The sequence below is a fragment of the Solea senegalensis genome, linkage group LG17 (assembly GCF_019176455.1).
Source record: "Solea senegalensis isolate Sse05_10M linkage group LG17, IFAPA_SoseM_1, whole genome shotgun sequence".
NCBI lineage: Eukaryota > Metazoa > Chordata > Actinopteri > Pleuronectiformes > Soleidae > Solea > Solea senegalensis.
The window spans coordinates 6964307-6988177 of record NC_058037.1 but is presented as its reverse complement, the minus strand read 5'-3'; the positions used below and the strand labels follow the sequence as shown (position 1 = coordinate 6988177).

General features: G+C 41.2%; 2 protein-coding genes across 3 annotated transcripts in view; one reads left to right on the top strand and one right to left on the bottom strand.

Moving 5' to 3' along the window:
- The window catches only part of LOC122783622 (MAM domain-containing glycosylphosphatidylinositol anchor protein 2-like), a 152948-nt gene that overhangs the window by 115724 nt on the left and 13353 nt on the right, over window positions 1–23871 (bottom strand). The window lies entirely within an intron of this gene.
- On the top strand, window positions 2268–4699 carry LOC122783655 (low choriolytic enzyme-like). Its single transcript, XM_044048437.1, has 8 exons — window positions 2268–2348; window positions 2490–2508; window positions 2600–2662; window positions 2837–2983; window positions 3069–3186; window positions 4041–4219; window positions 4303–4384; window positions 4476–4699. Exons 1-8 carry the CDS (start codon window positions 2268–2270, stop codon window positions 4615–4617), a joined length of 831 nt encoding a protein of 276 aa, XP_043904372.1. The 3' UTR covers window positions 4618–4699.

The following is a 23871-nucleotide window of genomic DNA, read 5'->3' as shown; positions in this document are numbered from 1 at the left end:
CTACGCCATCACTGCTGTTTGGCGCTCGTGAAAAATCTGCCAAAACTTCCCATCTGCTTCACTTCCTCCTACCGACACGATCTACCCACACTGTTCAAGACACACTGAAATGAGAATATAATCACAATCTTGTATTGGGCAGCGAGTGAGGATTTTTTTAACACGGTCAGTAAATGATACAAAACAGACGAATGGAATGCAATTACTGGCATAAGAGGGTGAAAAGAAAGAACTGGTGTTATTTTGCTTAAGAAATGACCGTGACCCTGAATACATATTAAATGATATTATAATTGTATGAACCTGACCTGAAACATACAAACTGGTACAAGGCAGCCTGATACTACAGCTGGACATTTACTCCTGAAGTCACCTGAGACTTTTTCTCAGTCAGTCTAATGGAGGAGTTTTTATTTAAAGAAAATCGAGACGTGAAAGTTCTTGCAAATGTGTGACTACTGCTGTATTTAAAAAAAGAATGTGGCCGCTCTTACTTAGGTTTTCATTTATTCATTCAATTAACCTCTGTAATGTTTTTGGACATGGGGGAAGAATCCAGAGTACCCAGAGACTGAGAACCAGCAACCCTGTGAGGCAACAGTGCTTGTTGCAGTTAGATACATGAACAGTGCTTTATGCAAATGATGTATGCAGCACAATCTTACTGCTCTGCACGCCGTTCCCATTTGATGCTGAAATCTAATAAAAATGAATAACAAAGCAAATCAAAAAGGAGGACACAGGGAAAAGAATGAAATATAAAGCTATTATACTGTATGAGATATTAGGAAAGTCGAACACTACATTCTGACTTCTGACAGTTCTCTGAAGCCTCTCATCCGAAAGTTCAGATGTTTGAAGAGAAATCAAATAGAAACATTTCTTTTTTTTGGGGGTTTGGGGCAGCACTACACTGACATTGCAGTGAATAAGAAATCCTTCCCCCTAAATTCAGACAAGCACTAAAATGAAGCTCAACCAAATGGATGGGTCATACATCATTGAGCATTACTCGTGCAGTTCTGTGACTCCAAAACACTAATTGGATTACCTGTGCATCCATTCAGAATACCTCATTTGGACAGGTATGGACAGCCAGACGAGACAAAAACACACCGACAGAGACATTTGCATGATAATAAATGGCACAAAGTTGCAGGCTTGCATCATTTAAAGGTCGCATAATGGGATCTCTGTTTGACGTTGCCTTCATTGACATAGAAAATCAGATCCTATAGCTTTTATCACGCTACGAAGAACACCGCCCTATTCCTCCTGTAAACAATCCACTGGAACCTGATGATTTATTTGTGAGATAAACAATAAATAACGCTCATCTATCAAAACAGAGCATTTCTCTGTTTTCACAGAGCAGTTTTTGTTTCTCAGTGTTTACCGAGACCAGCATTGCAGCAACAGCAGCTCCTCAATAATGAATCCCGGAATTTACAGCCGGTCACTAATTGACCCATTATTATTTGAAACGCGAACGCAAAGCTCGTTCTCAAACTGAACTGCACAGTAATAGGTCACAACCAGTGAAAGCCACACAACTCCCCGTGAATCTAAGCTGCTCGTGTTTAATGGGGAAAATTAGGTTTTTTGTTAAGAGAGGCACCGACAATATGATTGTTAATGATTGGGATTTAAATGATGCTCACACTTGGATGAACCAGCAAGTTAGATTCAACGCCGCAACAATGCAGGACTGGGCAATAAATCAATAACAATATATATTGTGGTATTACCTTTTGTGTGTGTGTGAAACATTTGAAACCACAGTCAACTGGTTTCTTCAACATAATTACTGATATCGACTGATGTTTATTGTGAGAACCTTTTTGGCCGCATCGCCCCGCCCTACAATAGAGTTATGCTTGTTGTAGTTTGGCTATAGTGCCCCTTGGTGTCACAAAATAAAACTTCCCTGAGAGGACAAAAGCACACATAGAAAATTCTGCTTCATAGGGTCCTTTTATTAAAAAATAATTGGGATCTACAGTAGAACTCAGATGCAGACCACCTGCTGGTCCACGTGCAATCCGATGCTACGTGAGATGACAGTAGCCTCAAGTCACTGTAATCCCCCCAACAGAATGAGATTATCTCTGTGTGGAAACAGTGGGCTGTGGTGAACCCGGCACTCCCATCAGCTGTGTATCTAAGGAGGTCAGTGAACCCCTATTTCACTAATCTCTGCACACCGACACACCTTACCAGCCTGCATAAATACTGACATCCCCTGACTGGACTTCATCAAGACAACAATGGACTTCAACACTTCAACAAGTGTTCCCCTGCTGCTGCTGCTGCTGCTTCTGGGCTTCTCTAAAGCTCACGATGACAATGTAAGAAAAAAAAAAACTGTACAGGAACACCTTGTATGCATTCTATGTAATGATTGACTGTCTTTGTCCATTCAATGTGGAGTTTGTGTGCTGTAAAATGAGGAAAAGCAATTTAATTCCCTATATTTTTTCTCCCCACAGGACCAAGGTGCTGTTCATGGTAAGAAACCAGACCATAGCACACACATTTTTGAGTGTTTTGCACGATTAAAACCGAGCTGTGCAACATGTGCTTTTCTTCTATTTATTAGACCTATCAATGGATCAGTCTGCAAAGGAAGACTTCACTGCAACTATTCTGAGGATGAACAATGGTGAGAATTCAATCAAGACGTTCCAAGGACAGTGAGGGAACATGAGTCTTTCATAACATTAGTGCAGATGTTCTACATTCAGTGAAGGAAATCATTAAAAGAAAAACAACAATTTTCTAACTAATGTTCTGGGGGGGGTGGAAAAAATGCAAATTTTCTTTCATTTTTAAAAAGGCTCCAGTGATTTTCTGCTGGAAGGCGACGTGATGATTCCAAACACCAGGAACGCCATGAAGTGCATTAATGAACCATACTCCTGCCTGTGGCCAAAGTCTGCAAACGGATATGTGGAGATCCCTTTCATTCTGAGTGAAAAATACGGTGAGTTCAAATGTTCAAGGTGAAGGAGTCGTGTGAGTGGACTGAGCGTCGTTAACATGGCACATGCTTTTGTCCACAACTTCAGACTACTCGGAGAAGACGCTGATTTTAGCTGCCATGAGGGGCTTTCAATCAAAAACCTGCGTTCGCTTCATCCCACGTGCGACTCAGAGAGCGTACTTAAGTATTGAACCGAGATACGGGTAAGTTTACAGACTCACAAGACAAATGTATCTGTAAAGAGAAAAGTTTACGGGTCAAAACCATGCAAGTCCTTATATGGACATATGGGGTGTGTGTTTATAGGTCATGTCTTCAGGCTTGTGTTTATTATAGTTGGTAAACATGTAAAAAAAAAATCACAGAGAGGGTTGTGCTGATGCACATTCTTACAGCCTCTGTATATGTTTTAACATAGTAATGGAAAAATAGGCCAAAATACTTTGTGTTCTAAGGGTTAATGCATGTCTTATTTTTTTTTTATGTAATCAAAACATTTAAGTACTAACTTTATGAGAATTCAATTGCTTCATTTCACTTTAACGGCTCTCTTTCACTTCCTCCTGTCCAGGTAATTAAGAGCATTCCACTCTGAATTCAACCAAATCTCTCATTTTTATGTGATAAGACCCATTGCTTTTATCAGTTTGTTTTAACAAATAGTTGCCAACCAACAAGAGCAAACCATTAATGTACTATTTCAATCCATAAAAAGTTAAATATGCTTGGTCATTTCACATGGGCTGGTGAGCACACAACACAGTAACACGACTGGATGCACACACAGGCCAATATTCAGGGTCAAATAACACATAAATGATCTTCCTCTCACTTAAAAATGTCCCCATCGATTGTCAGTTCTCTCTCATTTGAATTACAAATCTATATTTGACAGGCACAACTCGGCGTCCTGCTAAACACCGTCGGAAAACTCATTATTTAAGCGTGTGTGCGCAGTGTCACCGACGATGTGAATGACATAACTTTATTAATCAAATGTCAAGTTGCAAGTTGCCTATTAATGATCGCTGTCTGTTTGCCCTCCGTCTGCCGTTAGATGCTCCTCTTTGCTGGGTTACACCGGAGACAAGCAGGTGCTGTCACTGCAGAGATACGGCTGCATAAACAACGGCATCATCCAGCACGAGATGCTGCACGCGCTGGGTTTCTACCACGAACACACCCGCAGTGACCGCGACCAGTACATCAGGATCAACTGGGAAAACATAAATAAATGTAGGAATTTCTTCAAAGAGTTTACATTTATTCTTATACCAGAAGCTACTTATACTTGTTTTCATTGTTGTTGTTTTCAACAGATTTTGTCTACAACTTCCGTAAAATGGACACGGATAATCTCAACACTCCGTATGACTATTCCTCTGTGATGCACTACGGAAGGTGGGAAAACGTATTTAACGTTAAATCAAATGTTAATCTTAAAAAAAAAAAACATTTCTGAATGATTCTTTGTCTCATCCTAATGTGTTAGAACTGCCTTTGGGACGCAGCGCCAAGAAACTATAACTCCAACCTACGACCCGTCTGCTACCATCGGGCAGAGGGAGGGTTTGTCCAACATCGACATTTTCAGGATCAACAAGCTCTACAGGTGCTGGGGCTTCAGTGGATAGAGGATGACGTCATTATATTTCCATTCTGACACCTGTCACGGTCATGCGACAGAACAATAATTAAAAGTTGACATCTGATGAATCTATTGTCTCGTCTTTTTTTACGTAACAAAGTCAGCCGAATAAATTTGGGAATCATTTATGAGACAGAAAGACTGAGTTTCAAACGGGCGGCAGCGTTTGATCGACGCCGGCATTTATTCGTCGGGACGGATCAAACAAAAGACACACTCAAGTCAAATTATGGGACGTGTAGCAACGTTAAAGCACTGCAAGGCAAAATATGTTCACTCCTCCACATCAATTTTGACTGGTTTTGTTTGTCTCTTTGCAAGCCCACGACGTCACAGACGCTGAAATGTAAAAATAAATGGGGTTCATTGACTCTGACATTACACTTTTTTGATTCGTAGCCCATAATGATTCAGCAAAATTCCCAAATCACTCTAACAAAACATATCCACAAACATCTATTAGATTCTGACAGTTACAAAGACTGGCAGAAGAATAAAAATATCCAATATCATATTTTGTTTTATACTCTTTAACTGCGAAAGACAAAAATACCCAAATTTAATGAGATGTAAAATGACTAAAGGCCAAATATGCGGCGATATTTTAAGAATTTAGTCCATTTCTATTTCTTCTTGTATTAATTAAGTGTGGAATTTGAACACTAGTGGAGAGTACACTATTTTATCAGGGTGAATAAGTACAGTAGAGCGTATTTAGTGAGCCAACATGTGCAGGGTTGTGTCTCTGTAGATGTGGTGAAGACACACAGAAAAACTCTTCTCTTACTACTCTCAAACCCTGCAGAGAAATCAGCCGCTTTTTTCTTTTTAAACTCGGCCACAACCCACACTCTTGGATATCTGATTTCTTCCTCTATCCTCTTTGAAATCCCACGCATTGTTATTCTTCTGTATTCACCCCAGTGAGAGAGAGCAGTGCTGGGTGAGAGAACATAGCAGGGTAGTGTCGGGGGGGGAGATAAGGGGACAATACCGAGGAGAGAGATAACAGATTCATATTAAGCAAATTTTCCCTCCTCCCATGATGTATGACTGCACTAACAGTCATGACAGCGTTGCATGTCTTCCTCCAGTGTTCTGGCTGCAGCTAAAGAGGTCACAGCACGAGCAGAGCCCAGAGAAAGCCATCGAATCAGTATAGTTCCGATGGACACAGGCCCTTTAATGTTTCATGAAGTAATTTCAGTTCATATCAATCGTTCTGCCCATGAAATATTCAAAATGTACTTGTTTGTTGAAATATTTAACGCCGCGGCTCTGTTCACGCTCCAAGAAGCTGCGAGAGAGGGCCTTTTCAAACGGCGATAAATTAAATCCAAATTCTGACTCAAATAAAATCACCAATGAGCCAAAGAGCCATAAGTGAAGTCCAAACAGGACTGTGAGTCTGACACAAGTGAAACCTCATCATATGGAATGTTCCATATTCCCTTTGATTGTTGTGATACGGGGGAGCCCTAGTGTCTTTGCTGCTTCTGAGGCCAAATTCAATTTAAAATACATAATAAAAATGTGCTTTTACATAAACTGGACAGATAGAAGCCTGCAGTGTGTTTTTCCTAGATTCATCACACTGTATGTTTCATCCCAGCTGTAAAGGATTGCTCTTTGACCGCACTTCAAAGGGCGGCGTGAATATGGCCAGCACAGTCTCCTGTAGGATGTGCTCTAATGAGAGGAGGCTGAATGGAGCCAAATGCAGTCTGAGGTGTGATGTCACAGGTGATACACTGGCAGACCATAACAGCCGGCTGGCTGACGAGCTCTTACCACCACGTTATTAACACAGATCAGCGTACCTGCCTCTATTCAAACATGATAAGCTTTAACACACAGCTCCCTTCAGTTCAATGTGACCTGCCTAACACCCACCAACAGGAACTGAAAGGTTCTCTCAGTGTTGCTATCACATAAACCAGTCCAACCTTGAGCAAGGTTTCCAAAGTTTTCTCCGTGCAAGGATTACTTGTAACCTTTATAAAAGGAGGGGGGAAAATGCATTATTAAGTTAATCTCAAGTTAAGAGACTTTGGACACTGACAGTTTGCATCATAAATCTCACTCCTGCGCAGTCAACGCTCAATCATATTTGAACAGACACAAATGTCAAGACTGACACTATTATTGTATTGCAAATATAGGCCCGTCAATCATGTCACGTCAACGATAACGCCACAAATCCAGGTCGACGACAACCCTACCCTAACCCCATAGAGCATATCACATCTTTGAGCAGTTTAAAACTGCTGCTTAATCTAATCTCTTTCCAAATCCCACAACTGGAAAACTGCAGCACTTTACAAGAAATAGAAGATATAAGATAAATGTGAAAGAAAATAAACAGCTATACAAAGAAGAAATGAACTATGAGAATACAGTATTACAGATGTGTAAACATCTAACAGTTATACAGTGAAAAATATATACAAATGTAGAAAGCAACCAAATTAACTGTCAAAATCAACAACAATAAATGTGTAGTGCAATGTGCAGTCCATCGCAAAACTCACTGAATCACTGGAAACAACACATACGCATTAACAAAAAAAAAAACACCTTACATTCAAACTAATAGCATTTCGTATTGCCCAAACGATACTAATAAATCCCTTAATTTGTTCAATTAATCTCTATCATGCTTGACTGGGGCATGTAACGACTCTAATAAAAGCCAGGAAACACAATTTCTGTTATTATTCCTTTGTAATAAAGTAAAATATTGATATGCTGCAAATCCTCTAACACTTGATTGTATTGAACTAAAGCCATCGATTGTTCACGCAGAACATTTAAACTTCCTTATGGCCAAAATAGTATTTTGATTAATTGTAAATGATGCACAGTTTTCATACATACATGGGAAAAGTATGAATCTTTCAAGGGTAAGAATAGAATAAAAATGACGTTGGTTTTGTTCCTGGACATAAAAGTCATTCTAACAACAAAGAGGTCTCTAAAAACACAGCGGGGACGGCTGTTGTGTGGTGTTTGTCTGCTTTCAAACAATGACCTGGTTCACGGGGAGAGTCGCCTGTTAAGTGTCCCTGTTTGAAAAAGATGAAAGCAGCCCTCGCAAAAAAAAAACACATAAATGTAGTTAAGGACACAATCAAAAGAAATAAGAAATCAGCATAGACATTCTGGAGGTCTTTGTTGTCGCCCCGTCACACCCAGCCGGAAAAAAAAAGAAAAAAAAGAGCGCGCTGTTGTTAGAGCTTTCATGACGTGTATCTAAGCTTCTCTTTGCAGATCTGAGGAGCCAAATACAAACTTCTAAGACGTCTGGATCCTGGAGCAGCTTGCTGACAAGTTATCTGTTTTCCCTGCCTCCTCAAATCTCATAATTTTATGCAGCGTGTTCCCTGAAACTGAGACTGTGTGACTGGCATTACTAAAGGACATTTCAGAGGACAGTGAGATACAGCGATGTAGAGAGCGAGTACTACAAACCCACATCTTTACAGGCCGCGTGGTATTTCTGGAATACGATAGCGGCCTTGTCTGTGTCAAAGACGACCGATGTGTTTGTTTGTTGAGTTTTATTTAAAGTCCTGTGTAAATGTGTAAATCAGACAGAGGCATTAGTCTTCAATTCCTCTGAGCTGTGTTCTCTGAGCTGCGCCACATCGCCGTTTGTCAGCGTTGAGGAATTGCAGCTGTCGAAAATGATGCGGCCCCATTAGTGACGGAATTCAAGCTGAGACAGAGCCAGACAGAAAGGCACTGTGGGGACAAGATGATAACAAGGTACTCAGTGGAGGTTTGAGGGATGATGTTTGTGCATCACTCTCCATGTGTGTCTGATGAGAACGGGGCAACGCAGGGAACGGAGGGGTTAAGATGAAGACCGAGAGAGAGAGAGAGAGAGAGTGTGGAGGATAAAAGAGACAGAAATGGTTAAGGGAGAAAAAGGACGGGGGAGATAAGATGAGACAAATTGAGGTGGGAACAATGAGACTGGGGAGCAAGGAAGAGTGACTCGGGCCGTAATCAGTGAAAGGAAACGGTGAAACATACAAATCAAAGTGGTGACTGAACCAATTGAGTTGACCAGAGAGGAAGAGAGAGAGAGAGGAGAGAGAGAGAGAGAGAGAGAGAGAGACATTCACACAATACCTGGCAGGTTTATTCACAGGGAGCAGATGATCGCTCATCATTTCACCTCTCAACTATCATGTGCATCAAGACGCAGGCATGTTATAACTGCCGCAAAGCAAACAATCTAATGATTGAAAGGAGTGACATGGACTATATATATATATGTAAAGTGCATTTCATCATTTAGCTCTCAGTCCGATGCTGTTAGAGGAGAAAAACGCTGCACCAGTGCTGAGTCCAAATGTTTCGGCCAAGATCTTACTACAAAAGTTTGTCATTACTTTTTTACATTTTCATTTTACCATTTCCTGACAATATGGTGGTGGTTTGACACACCTAACTTCCCGTAGACAACTACAATGAGAGACAAATGTAAAAATGAACTTGACAACTTGACTAGCCGGCCTTCTATTGGTTGACAGCGTTGACGCACAAAGCATCCGAAGTTTTGTGAGCGCAAGAAGAGCTCGAGCTTTAGCGCAGGAAGTTTGAGCACGAGCAGAGCAAATTTGAGTGCGAGAGCATAGTTTTGAGAGACAATATCACAAAATCTGAACGTGAAATCAATAAATAACGTGATATAAAATGAATCATAACTTTGATTCAACAACACATGAGAATATACAAGGAGTTGTGTATTATTCCCATTGCAATTTGCCATGTGTGCAGCTGTGCCGTGTGAGCACTAAGGGTTAATCGATTATGAAAATAATCGTGAGTTGCAGTCGTCTACATATATGACCGCTACATACCCCAAACACGGGTCCATTTATGACCCAATAAACAAAAACTATAACCTTTAGAATCATTAGTTAGGTTACTTAACATAGAGAAGACTGCTTTGTCTGTGATATTGTCATCCAGGTTCATCCTTAGATGAGAGGTGAGACGTCTTCAACTTAACACAAACAAGTGCAGACACATACAACTACAGGAGATGAAGAAAAAAACCAAAAAAAAAAACATCTGGCATATTGAGAATAAAAGCAGAGACACACACATTAACACAAACACTGTGATTACAGCGTCAGCACCACGGACAGCGTAAACGGCTCTATATCAGCGTTGCGGTAAACAATTTACGCCACAAAGCTTTATTTACATCAGCGTACACAGCCTATATTGTCTCTAAGACGTGTAATCCTACTCTAGTGGAGAGTAGTTCAGCCTAAACCAATTTAAGACTTGTCTCCGCATTAAGACATCTGGGACATAACAATGAGGCGAAGACGTGCACAGCAGTCTGCAGGTGAAATTACACTTACAACGTATAAATATAAAGAGCAATATTTACAACAAAATTATGCCGAGGTTGTTACGCGTTGTTGCATTACGAGCTAAAACACAATCAGAACGCAATTCTACCGGCAACCTTTAAATGACACACGGCCGCTCAACAGAACAATAACACAGAAACATTTATCAAGGAACAGGAACACAGTGTGTTTGTGCGTGTGCTCCTCTTTAGGACCTTCAAAGGCATAAAGAGTTGTGGGTAGGTTAAGGCGAGGTATTACCTGGTTATGGTTATGGTTAAGGTTAGGCATAATGCTTTGTTTAGACCGTCCAAATGAGTCCAAGTCAATGCGAGAGTCTTTAAATGGACAGCTGCACAAACCGTGCGTGTGTTGGAACTGTGTGTGCTGCGTGTGTGAGCAGTGTACCAGCACATCTGAACATGCATGCTAAAGGTGGGATTGCATAATTACACCTATAGAAATATAATTATAAGCTTGAAATGTGGCAATTATAGGACGAGAATAGACTGTGACTTGGCGGAGAAGCAGCGCGTATGACAGGTTCTAATCTCCATTAGGTATTTTAGGGTGCATTTATCTGATGCTTTTAAGAGCATCTCTATCTATAACGAGAACGACACCTGGTCTTTGAATTTCCACGTGATTATCGTGGAATTAGACTTTACTTCACTCTTTTTGTCCTCAGTGGACAATACACCTGCGTTGATGCTTATCGTCTCGCGGCCATGCCTGATTTTCAGTTGATTTTAAGTCCTCGTTCTTTTGTAAACGTGTTTCATTACACTTTTATGTCAACAAATGGTTCATCAGTTAACAACTGTGGTTCAAAAAACAGTTGTATCATGACGACGCACTAAGAAATCAAAAAGAAATGGTTGATAGACAATTACAAAAAAGACTGAGTGATTCCCAAAAGGTAGGACATGTTGGTTTTTTTCCTGTTGCCGAACAGCGACCCCAGATACAGCCAATAAACAAAAATGTTTGTTTTAATCTAAATTTTTTTCTTTATTTATAACATAAACAAATTGTCCCTGCAGAGATTTGTGGAACTCAATGTTTATGACAAACAAAAAGCCAGGGTCAAGATCCTCACAAAAAGCAACTAAAGCACCAAAATCAAAAGCATGCAGAAGGTCAAAAGTCACTGACTGGGATTGAAAATGTTATTTCATTGAAATTCACTTGGACGGCATGTTTGCTGGCTCTTCTCTGAGCTGATTGTCTCCTCAGACCCACTTGCCCCCACATACTTCCATCATCTCGCCGCAGACAATCGGAAAATGTAATTTCTTTTGGCTGAATGAATGGTTTGGAGAGTGCATGAACGCCAGCTCGGGCAATGTATGTCTCTGTCTTGGTGCGGAGCACACTCTTCACAAGGACAATACTAAAACAGCAAAAAAGGTCAAATAGTGTGCGGTACAAGGGGGATACCTTTACCTTTCTGGTCCAGTCAGTACTTGTGGAGACAACAAGCGATTGAAGCAATAAGAAAAATAAAGTATGTAAACACTGAAGGTGTGTCACTGCTTCCATTGTACAAAAATGCTACAGCCATTCAAGGCAAACCTGAATTGCTTTTTCTCCTTTCACTTTAAAAATATGTTTTCACTCAGGAGAAAAGCTAATCAGGATTCCTGTGTCTGATCTCTTCCGCTGCCCTCAATATAATTTTATAGCAACTAGAGAAGTACTCTGTTTCTGAACAAATCCATTTGAGCTGCGTTTGAAACCCCAAATAGGAAGTTTCCCAGCGATTGGCAGAAATACGCTCATGACATGTTAACAAAGCACCAATGAATTCTAAATAAGAAGCCTCTCTGCCCTAGCAAAAAAAGGAATGGCGACGTCGTGTGTTGTTGTGGCTGTGCCCTCTCGCTCTCCGTTTATTACGCCTGTTGCAAACTGAAGGAGGAGAAGGAGGGGGAACAAAGGATGTTGCAATGCTTCCAGCAAACAAACCTTGACGCAGGATTTGGGGAACTGCACTTCTCAAGACGCAGTAAGAGGAAGCAGGCAAACAAAGAAACACTTGGCAGTCTGCATGCAATATGAGGATATAGTTCATCATTTCTTTGCGAGATGAAGAAGATGGCACTGGTGCAATGCAACAGTGCACAGACTCTTTTTTTTTTTTTTACACTTCACTGGTTCTGATTATGAGTCCTTTCATCGTTTTGTTCAAGTGTGAGTGTATGAGAGTTTTCATGTCTGTGCATAAGTGACAATGACATGAGAGGAGCCTCTTCAAATTGAAATGTTTGCTGAAGCCAGGGCGATGGTCCTTTAGTAATTTTCCTTCCTTTCTTCGGTTTGAGTATCTTCAAGTGACAGTCACACGGCGCATTTGGTGTCACATTGATAACGGGATTTGCACCTTTGAGATATATGACAATCTTGAGCAAAAGTCTCAGCCCCAGTTTGCAGCTAAAAGAGCATTTTGTTTTTTAAATGAGTCGCTTTAATAGTTTTTTTTTTCTTCCAGTTGGCAAGAAACTAGTTTTTTTTTTTGCACTTCCCATAACTAACTTCACATGTAGTTTTGCCATGCAGTGACACTCATTAGAGCATGAAATTGAGCAGTGTTACTTGGCATTATACAAAACTGACAAGCGAGAGGAAGGAGGGAAATAGTGACAAGAGAACGAATGCAAAGAACACTGTGTTCCTATGCAATGTTGATAAACTGTCAAGAGCTCAACCTTGACTTGTAATCGTTACAAATTTGTCTCTGACAAAAATATTGAGAGTTTAGTCCACTGGATCAAACAGTATTCATAGTTGCCTAAACCTAACACATCCAAAAAAAAGTCTTAGGAACAAAACTAAATTGCAGAATTTGCACACACCAGATATCAAGTATACTAAAAACTACAAGATATAATCTCTCCTCCTGGAATATAATGCATTAGAATGAACTGCACTCACGTACTGTTACTTTCCCACCAGTGGGAACAACTGAAGCCCACATATTCCTGCCTGATCAAACCAGCGAGGACCAATGTCGTGTCCACATTTAGCAACATCACCAATTAATAATCAATTTTAATTACACTGAGTCACACGCCTCAATATTGAAATAAGCAGCCAGTGCTGCATTCACAACTGCAGTCTGCTGGTATGTAAGTAAAACCCAAAAGACAAACACTGAAAGAGAATGGGCGTTGTGAGGAGGATGATTAATGAAAGACTTCAAACACAACGCTCACACTCAGCGCTGGGCGGTATAGCGGTTCTTACCAGAAACCGGAGTTTATCTTTATTATGATATGAATTTTTCATGTACCGCAAGACTGGTAAATGACAAACACTGTTTGAGGGCAGGACCCTTTTCACTGCTGCACCACACATGCTAAGGGCTTGGCTGGAGAAGCAACAGCGGTAGTAACTGCAGCAAAGAGCAATTTATTCCACCACCTTAGCAGAAAACATGTGTTAGAGCACTCACACACACACACTCATGTGCGCTTCTCTCTCGCTGGAGCACTCACTGGTGCTCATGCATGACAAAAAATACAGTTGTGTAGCATAAAACCGTTGAATTTTGACAAATACCTCGATATAAATGTTTGGTCATACTCATCGAGCATTGATAAAGTGTATGTATAAATGTGGGATACATGTTCAGGCACATGCATAGTGAAATAATCCACAGTGTAAAGAAGGCCTGTGTTACTAACACCGAGAGGGTTTTAAATTTAAACATGAGCCGTGACGTCGTGGGGGCTGTACTTGAGACCACAGTTCTAAATTTCCACATGTGCACTGCTACCTGAAACATACTGCAGAAGCACAACATCTGTGAAGTGGCTGTGTGTAGTAAGGTCATAAAAAAAACCCTGTTTTAAAATAGGAGGGTTTCACTGTGTGCTGAGAAGACAGAGAGCAGGGGAGGAGGAGCGTGTCTCTGGGGTAATTCAGCTCTGATCGCGGCGCACTGTCATGAAAGTCCAAGGAGAGAAGCCAATGCATCACACTGCAGCTCTGTCCAGAGTGCACTCTTATGATTGATCACCTCACACTCCACTTTAATTTAAAGTCAAAGGCATCTATAGATACCTGTCAAAACGGAGCAACCTGTAATGTCTCCTCACAGGCCAGGACCTCCACTTCTTCAAATGAGAAGACGCCAAACACTGAGCAGAGCTGTGGCAGCACAAGTCCGGGACTGTAAGCAAGAGAAAGAAGCCGGGCCTGGTGATCACTCATCGTGCCGTTTCGTTTCTGGCAGCTGTGACAAAAAGTCTAAGGTGTTCACTGGCGATTTGAGACCAAGATGGATTGCAGCCGATGAAGTCCTATTAAATGTCAAGTGAGTGTCCGCTGCTAACAAAAGCTAAATCAGATATGGTATTAAAAATCTGCAATTCACTCAAAAGGTCTCACTGGTGACATGAATAAACAGCAAACATTTGCAAATGACCCAGAGGTGAATTTCAGTGCACCAAGCACAATATGATTAGGTAAGTACTTCATGAACTACTTCCATCCATCCATCCATTTTCTACTGCCAATTTACCTAATCCCCATATTGCATGTTTTTGGACTGTGGGAGTAAACTGGAGAACCCGGAGAAAACCGTCACACACACACACACACACACACGGGAAGAACATGCAAACTCCATGCAGAAAGGCTTGTTCTGAGTGGGTCACAAACACCGGGTCTTCGTGCTACACCAACCGTGTGGCCCTTAATGAACTGCTTGTGTTGTGTCAAATTACATCACGTGATTTAAGACCAGAGCATTATTTTCTGTTTCTGTTACTTTAAACAAAGGTGGCAAAATGTGCTTCCCACTTACACAAACTAAACATTCTAATGCTTGAGGAGTTTAATCATTAATAATATAACACAATGCAGATAAAAAATTAAATCAGAATTGGCCAGATCAATACCCCATTAGCCTTCACCAACTAATCTATGCACCACCCAAAAACTGCTAGACTCCTCTGGACTTTTTCACGTGGCCTCCAACTATCACAGACTTATCATTAAAGCAGACCCTCAGGGTCCCTGCTGGCTAAAACCCTATTCTGGATTGTTGTCTGTGACCTCCACTCATGCATTTACAATGCAAGACCTTGCCCTGCAGGGCATGACAGGCACCACCAGAGTATCAGCAAGCAGGTAATGAATATTTGACATGATCTCAGGTTAAAGGTCTACAGGCACTACACAGGCACTACACAGGCACTACACAGACACACGTGTGCACCCGTGAACCCACTTTGCTTTTGCAAACTCAAAATCTAGGTTGCAACGAATAATTGACACGGTCGACAAAAAAAAACTTTGTCGATAATTGTCTGTTATGCCATCTTATATACACCGTGAAGCCGACGTACTATGGAGTGAGTCATGCCTCTTGCCATTTTGAACTTCATTGGTTAAGTGTCTAAAATAACCTCAAGCTACATTTAACAGCTGGTAACTAAATTTAATTTGTGTGATTTATTAACCAATTAGGTAATTTATCGTTTGACTTGTCCACTATAAAAATAGTAGATACTCAAATTGTGCCTGTCAGTGCATGGCAAGGTTATAAAAAAATATATAGCCAAAACAATGATTTTGCTTTCTGAATTGAAAAAAACTCTGTGATGTCACAGTTTTTATTATTATTATGAAATAGACGGGGGATGTGGAGCGCGGTGGTCTGAAACACTTGAGTCCACACTGAACTTCATTCAGCTCCATCGTGTTGTATTATCCACAGATAATAGCAGGGTGTTAATAAAGGCAGACAGAATCCCTTGTGTTTGCAGCACAGAGAGGGCCTTCACATTAGCCTTGAGCAAACTAACTCGCACAACACCCACGGTAAGAGAGGAGTACGTGTCTAGTTTGTTCTTTTCATATGCAGCAAACTACGTCTGATCTCGCCATGTCATCCTGCTGCTCGAAATCTGTGTCTGCACTCGCAAAACGTGTGCATGTGCACATGTATTATGTGCGTCTGCCTCGTGGAATCACATTTTTGGACACACTCCATTTAACACAGTAAGTGATACGAGTGCCTGTGCCCCAATCATTTGACCAGAAAACAGAGAGGGAGTAAATCAATGTCCAGTCATGAAGCCTAAGGGTCAAAGGAGAGAAAGCTGAGCATTGAGCTACGACCAGATACTGCACACGGCAGCGTGACAAGCCGACAAAATGGTTTACACATATTATCAAAACTTTCACTCAAGACTTGCATATACTTCTTTATCAGCTGAAGAATCCAGTAAACAGGTGTATTATGTTTGCCTCAATTAGAGTAGTTGAGGCAAACGTGACAACATTACAGTACATGTTGTCACATGTGACTGCCGCTGTATCCACGATACTTTAACATGTTGTGACACACAATGTCAACAAGTGCGACAATGTAAAGATACCTCAAACAACGGCATTTCCACTGTGTACCATTCAAAGCTGTCCACTTAACTTGAATGCTGCCAGCGGGAGGGGGGGGGGCGGAATTTCACAGTCAGTGTTGCAGATCATAAAGGCTTTTATTGACTCGTGCGCCACGCTATCATCTTACCACGCCGAACTAAGTGTGAGCCTGACGTGCGTTACATGTTCGGCTTGAGAGTGCTCAGGCCAAACTGTCTCCTGCTCTGTACTGAACGGTCCACTCGGTGCCACAGGCATGACAGAGCTTCTCTAATAGTCGGTGCTTAGTCAAAGTAGACAGCCCTAAAATGTAAAAATCAATCATGGGTGACAGCTCATTTGGGCTAGCTAACAGAGGAAGGCATAGAAAGAGAAGAAAAGGGTAGAAATTCCAATTACACACTCGGTGCCCATTTGCACCATTGGATGTGTGTAACCTCTGGCTGATGCTGTAGGGGCCTCCGTCCAGTTGTGTAATGAGCATGCTGTGGGCGTAACTTGTTCACCCACGTAAAATATTCGAAGTGAGTACTGCATTGTTAAGAAGATTCAGGTGCTGTTACGCAGAGGCTGAGAGATGAGATCGCAGGTGGAAATGCATTATCTTGCTATCACACTGTGACAGCAAAATTATCCAATATAGGATAACCTGAACCTGGCTGTCATGAGGTGAATGGAATAATTAGAAAACAGCACGCTAGACTGCCAAAAGCCTAAAGCAACATATATATATATATATATATATATATAGTCCCTTTTAGCAGACATTGTTTGATACGAGTCTTCATCGTCTTCAGCGCCGCGCTGACGGCAGCTTACGTGACCCATTTAACCTCCTATCAAAACAGCCCACAGTCTGTTCAACGACCTTCGCGTCACCCGTGGACCGAGCCCCACAGTGACCTGTCGTGATCATGAAGTCAAACTGCTCAAGACTAATATAATTCCATCAAAGCAATAAGATAATGAAACACAGGAGACATCCTCCCCTCGTTTCCGTCTCGTCCGCCCTCCCTCCACATATCATCACGGAAGCTCCGTGTTTCATAAGAGCTGCAGTGGCCACTCTCAGTAGGCGATGAGTGAAGGGCACCTTGGGGAATTTTATGATCCATGACGAAGCGTCCAGGATCATTTTGGATGTATGCATGTGTCACTGCATATTAATAATGGCCTCTGTCTCATGAAAGCGCCGGCACACCTTCAAAAGAGATAATTTAATCTTCTCCCTGCTGAGCCTCCTCTCCTCTCTACGCCCGCTAATACTTTCCGTCAGAACCCCCAGTCAAAGGAGCCATCGCTTACTTGTGCAGCTTGGCTTTAAGAAGAAACGGGAAATAATAGTGGAAGTAAAGACAAGCATGGAGGAAATAAGCCCCAGATTTAGAACACAGCTGCAGAAGATAAACAGAGCTGATGAAGAATCCCTTTTCTTGTCTTAATGGATGTAAATTGAGTGATCATATAATGTTAGCACGGAAATAGCTGTTGAGGAAATTGACTTTTTTTTACCTTTCTGTGTTATCTATGCATCGCTGGGAACCATATGTAGCCACTAAACCCCCCCCCTTATTAAAAATTACTATCTTGCAGTGCTCTTTTCTTCCTTCTGCCCCCATTGTTGCACTATAAGTCTGCAAACAATAAAAGAACAAGAGAAGGATGCTCTAAAATGAGCTCCATGTGCCCTTTATCTCACAGAAAGATTTTATTCTCTTGAAAGAGCTGGCATCCCACGGTGAAACCAACAAACGAGAAGAGCATCGTTGGATCCTGGACTTGTTTGTGGGACGCCACAATGAGCACTGTCACGACATACAAAAAGCTACCAAGCTGAGGGGAAACTCGCCCCCAGTGCGTCACCTAATGCAACGCCATCCGATAACTGCATGTAAAATCAAAGTTGTTAACCTTAGCTATCTGCTAATGTTACAGTCGATGCAGTTGGAGCGGAGGAACCGGCTAACCTCTGTCCAAGGGGAGACGTCTCCAATGAAACCCGCCATAAAAGATGCTCCATTATGTAAATAGACTCACCAGTACACTCCCCATACACCAATAAAAACATTCATCGCACTAAGCAGCCACATATTAGCACACATGATGACGCACTGCTGTTGACAATAAGGCAACATCAGTTTATGAAGAAGACTCATAAAGCTATTAAAGTGGACATTAACCGTCCATCTAAAGAGTAATAACAGGGAAAACAGCTAAGTCAGTGTCAAATATCAAATACAATATAGCACAGAACTGCAGATGAATGCACATTGAGGCTAAACATCATTTAAATGCCGTAAAGAACACTAAGCATACTGACACAGGAACTTAGATCTGTGTTCAACTTAATCAACTTTGAAAAGCCTTGCAGAACATTATAATCTTCAACAGTAGCAGTGATTACCAATAACAGCGACTCATGATTTCAAGTTGAGAATATTGTCCATTTATTTTATTAAGATCTTTTATTAAGGTTGCCAATAGGGGGGCCACTGCATATCTGAGGAAAGCAGCACTTAAAACAAATGAGAGGAACAAAACAGGGACTATTTTATGATCAGGGTTTTTGGCAAATCAATTTGCATTGCGAAAAAGCCTGAATAAAAAGGCCAAATACAAGCCAAGAACTCTAATAACAGGCTTTGAAAACAGTGCAGATGGACTTAAATGCTTTTGATCACAAAACTGCCGTTATCAAAATCAGAGGGAAATAATCTGCAGAGATTCAATGACGCCTTCACAGGAGGCCACAGAGAAGAAAATCTAATTTCTCTTAACCCTTTGTGTGAGAGGACTGCCTAATAGACTGTGTGGTGGATTGAGAACCTCATGCTTTTTATCAACCAGAGGTGTCACTACAGTGCAGCGGAGGCTCAGAATCAGAGCGGACTGCTACAGGAGTTCAGTGATGGATCTTTATTGACAAACCACCTCCTTTCTTCACTCCTGGGCAGTGGTGGAGAATGCTGAGAGGCTGTTTTCATAAGAAGGAAGCCTTTTTAAAATTCAAGTCCTATATGTGAGAAAATACACTAAACATTGACTGCAGGTCAATATAATCCTCTGAACAACACATATCAAAGCTTGAGCTGGTTCAGAATAACAATCCTTTTTTTTAGTTCATATCGAAATCAGTGTGACGGTACGAGATTTGCAAAGCTGTTCTTACTTCTGCACATGTACATGTTCCTGTGTTTTCATGTATTTTCCTCAGTGTGTGTGTTCTGATTAATTAGCAAATCAAAAAGTGTCTGAAACCACTGTGGGCAATAACCAGTGAGCGAGATTAAATGTTGTGATCAGAGAAAAGTTTAGATTTAGCACATATTTAATTAAGACAAAGACATTCACATGTAATTATTTTCATCGCTTACAGTTTCAGATTGAACTGAATTCATTATTTAAACTCTGTATCATCTACTCCCAATGACATTGTTTCCTGTAAAAATAAAAATAAAACCTCTTTTTACCTTTAGCTGTTGAATCAGATCTCTGTGCACGTGTGACCGTGCAGTTCTGTGCCATATGTTGATGAGTTTGAGACACATTGTGTCATTAGACAGGGCAGTGAGCAATTTCCTCAGCTATTTCCCTCTTGCTGATTTAATGATGTTATCATCACGGTTCACTCCTACTCCCGCTGCAAGTACGACGACTTGCACAAAAAGCCACTTAACGGCAACGCAAGTAAGTCAGAGGGCTTCTGCCTTTTGTTTTGCTTGCAAGAGTGTGTGTGTGTGTGTGTGTGTGTGTGTGTGTGTGTGTGTGAAAGATAGAGGGAGAGACAGAGCAGCAGACTAAAACATACAGGGATCGAAAGCAAAGCCATGCAAGTGTGATCCCCGCTATCTCTGTGTGAATGGACCGCACAGCTCAGAGAGTGCCATTTTATTCACTCGCATACCCTCTCAGCAAGCCCTGTTTGTGGCTGTGGTGAAATCCCCTGCTGTCTTTAAGGTTTTTGGGTTTTTTTTTCAGTCGCCTCAGCACTCCTCAAGAGCATGGAGGAGGTGAACGTGAGAAAGCCTCATCTGTCATCACAGTTTAGATCAGTGTCCTGTCCCCACGCCTGCTGCCTCCACGCCCCCCAGCGCCCTGCACCAAAACCTTAAGCAGCATATTATGCAACTTCAAAAAAAAAAAACAAGGTCAAGGAATTATCCACAGAGAAATCATAGCAGATAAACAGGCGGGGAAGGGAAGGAAAGGAAGATCCTTTTCCTCCACCTTCTTCTTTCTGCCTGTGCCCACAGCACTGTGTGATTCAGTGGGAGGTCAGACTGGTGGAATGAGGAAGAGCCTGGCCAGCAGCATCTAATGCATACAAATGTCTGTGGACACACATTAATAGTCAAACAGACGACGTGCACAAACACAACATTGACACACACACACACGTCGAACACCGACAGCTGCAGAGATCACGGTAGTTTTGGGATGCACTCCGCCGTGTTCTGTGTGTGTGTGTGTGCATTTGTGTGATCAGAAAGGTGTATCACTGCGAAGACATACACTCACCCTCAGTTATGATTACACTTCCTAAACAAGGCATCCTCTTGAGTAGGAAACCTCATTCTGATCCCTCGTTTTCATGCATTATTAATAAGACTTCTGGTTAAAAAATGAAATAAAAATAACCCCGGTGAGCTAAAAGGGCACATTGCTCCTTCATTGCACAGGGGATTAACCATATAATTACTGTCACACAGAGGAGAGACGTGTGTGTGTGTGTGTGCGACTTCAAAACAACCTGCAATCCCACAAATATTACCGCGAAGTCCCCGCTGCTTTATAAGGAAACACATTACAGTTGCACCAGAAGATGAATGTTTAATGCTCAATTAGTCGAGGAAATTAATCAAACACTGAGGGACTGCAGTTACAGTAGCAGCTCTATGTCAATGTACTTGGGCACTGTAGTGATTTGGGATAACGTGGGATTGCTAACATGCTAATAATAGGCAGATGCCATGCTCAAAATATTTGTTTGGCAGGTTAGAAAGCTAATTAACATAAGAACACAGCAGAGATGTACAACATCACAGTACAACATCTACTATTAACTTATTAGCAATCATTTTATAGTCATATAAAGTTATGAAGTAACCAGTTGTTTTCCAGTGTGAGGATGAACTTCTTTTATCCATCTTATATTACATTATTATTCTACTTGCTTTCACTGGCATATGATGATAAATGTGTATCGTTCTCATAAATAATTGCATTTAAATCGTCAGACTTTGAACTGATAATCAAAATGAGTGGAATTCTAAAAGAAGGATAGGCAACAAATTCAAAATAATCAAAAGAGTCAAACATACTGATAACAAAAAAGCAATTTAAGGATGCCATCTTATAGTCTGGGGAAAAACAATTTATTGTTCACGCTTTTTTGACAAAACACTGTAGAATAAAGGAGTTATTAATGAAATGATTAATCTGTAATCTGTAAATCTGTAATTAAAAAAAATAAATAACTGCTGCCCAAAATGGAAAACCTTGAAGTTTTGTACTGTTGACAAGTCATGTGAAAACAACAAACAAGGCTGTGGAAATGTGTGGATTGTCACTATTCTCTGACATTTTAGAATTTATAATGAATGAAAAAAAATACATTAACAGACCACAACCATCTCTTGACATGTATCAATGATGTGACACTGTAAAAATCATTCTCCTGGTTAATTGCTTGCTAATGTTTACGAGTTGGCTTACATACATTTTTGGTATAATGAGCGTTTGCAGAGTAAATGTTTGTCATTCTCAAACAGCCGAAAGCAAAACATCAATCAAATTTGGCCAGAACTCAACACTATGCTGCTGGTGTTGATGTTCAATTTCGGTTGAAATAACTGGATCGGATATCGGAGAGATAAAAATGTCAAATCTAATACGATCCAAAAATCTCGCGTATCAAATGCTTCACTATGCACAGAAAAAAAAACAGCCATAGTATTTTAGCTGAGTTACATTAACTTGTTTATTTCTTCATGAAAGAAACATATTTGTTACGCAATCGGAGAATTGTCTTTGAAATAGGGCATTAATGACTTCTCGTTTTTCAGATCGAGTCGACACAGCAGACCAACACAGCTGTACAACGATGAGCAACTTTTATGAAAGTCCATATGTGTAGTAAAGTGCAAAAAGAATAAACACGCCTTCTCAAAGACATTCAAACAAAACAAAACATAGGCTAATACCTTGAATTTTCAGGTAATTTTAAGAGCGCAACAGAAAGTGATTACGATCTCTCCCACCCAGCTCTAGTGTGGCCTACGTCCGATCTGACCCCCAGATCTGCTCGCCCGAAACCCCCCACCAAAGCTCAGCATCCCCGTCGTACCCACTTCCAGGGCCGATGGACTCGATGTCGTCACTTCCAACCCCAGGTACACACCCCCAGGTACCAAACTCTTCGTTTTTGTAGACTGTAAAGAGAGATTGTATTGTGTACACAAGCGCACACAGAGAGAGAATCCTTGTGCCAACTTGTGCCACTGAGGTTGATGCATCGACAAATTGGCATTTCTGTTAATGCCCTACTTTGAAATGACTTAGTACAGATAGGTTGTTAAAGGCTTCATCATTTAAAAGGTCCAAAATGACTAAAATATCTGTATCGGTACATGCAGATACTAATTTTGAAAAGTGGTATTGTGCCATCCCTATTTGACACTAGTTACTTTTGAGCACCTGCCCTACAGCTGGGTTTTTTTTAGCTCTACCCAAAATAACCGTGCCTACAAACGCTAAAGTTCTTAAGTAGAAGAATCATGGCGATCACAATGTGCATCCTATCCTCATCTGAGTCCCGATGGCTGCCATGCATGTGTATGGTTGTGTCATTACATGTTAATGGCTTTCCACTGATGCTACAGCAGAGCAGAGAGACGGAGGCTGTGATGGAGAGAACAGGGAACCATTTGATGTTTGCCAGTTGAAAGAATAAGCCTTCCTTTGGGTTGTGCTTTCCACTGAGGCACGCTGGGATTGAAAGAGCGCTTGCCCAGGGCTAAAGGAGATTTTTGGTGGGCGTCACACATCCAATTACCTCGGTAGCATCAGAGAAATCCACAGGGAATGCACACACAAACAGAAAGATACACATTCACTTGAGTGCGCGCACACACACGAATGCATAAGACACCCACTGCAGGAGGCTCTCACTGCATAGGGGGCGCAGCCAAATATCACTATTCAGATTCTGCAGTATCGGCCGCTGTGGAATTCATGAATATTATCAGCATGTACTGATATGAAGCTTATGGTATAAATATGGATAGAAATATGGAAACACCACCCAGGTTCCACCTCTTTGAAAAGCATTATTAATGCATACAGAGAAGCTATTACTGGATTTGCATGGCCTCTTCTGATGAGCACAGAGGACGTGTGGATCCACTGATGTGTGGAGGTTTATTGGTGCATTTCAAAGCAGTTTCAAAGTCTCCCGTTCCGTGGCAAAAGCTGGG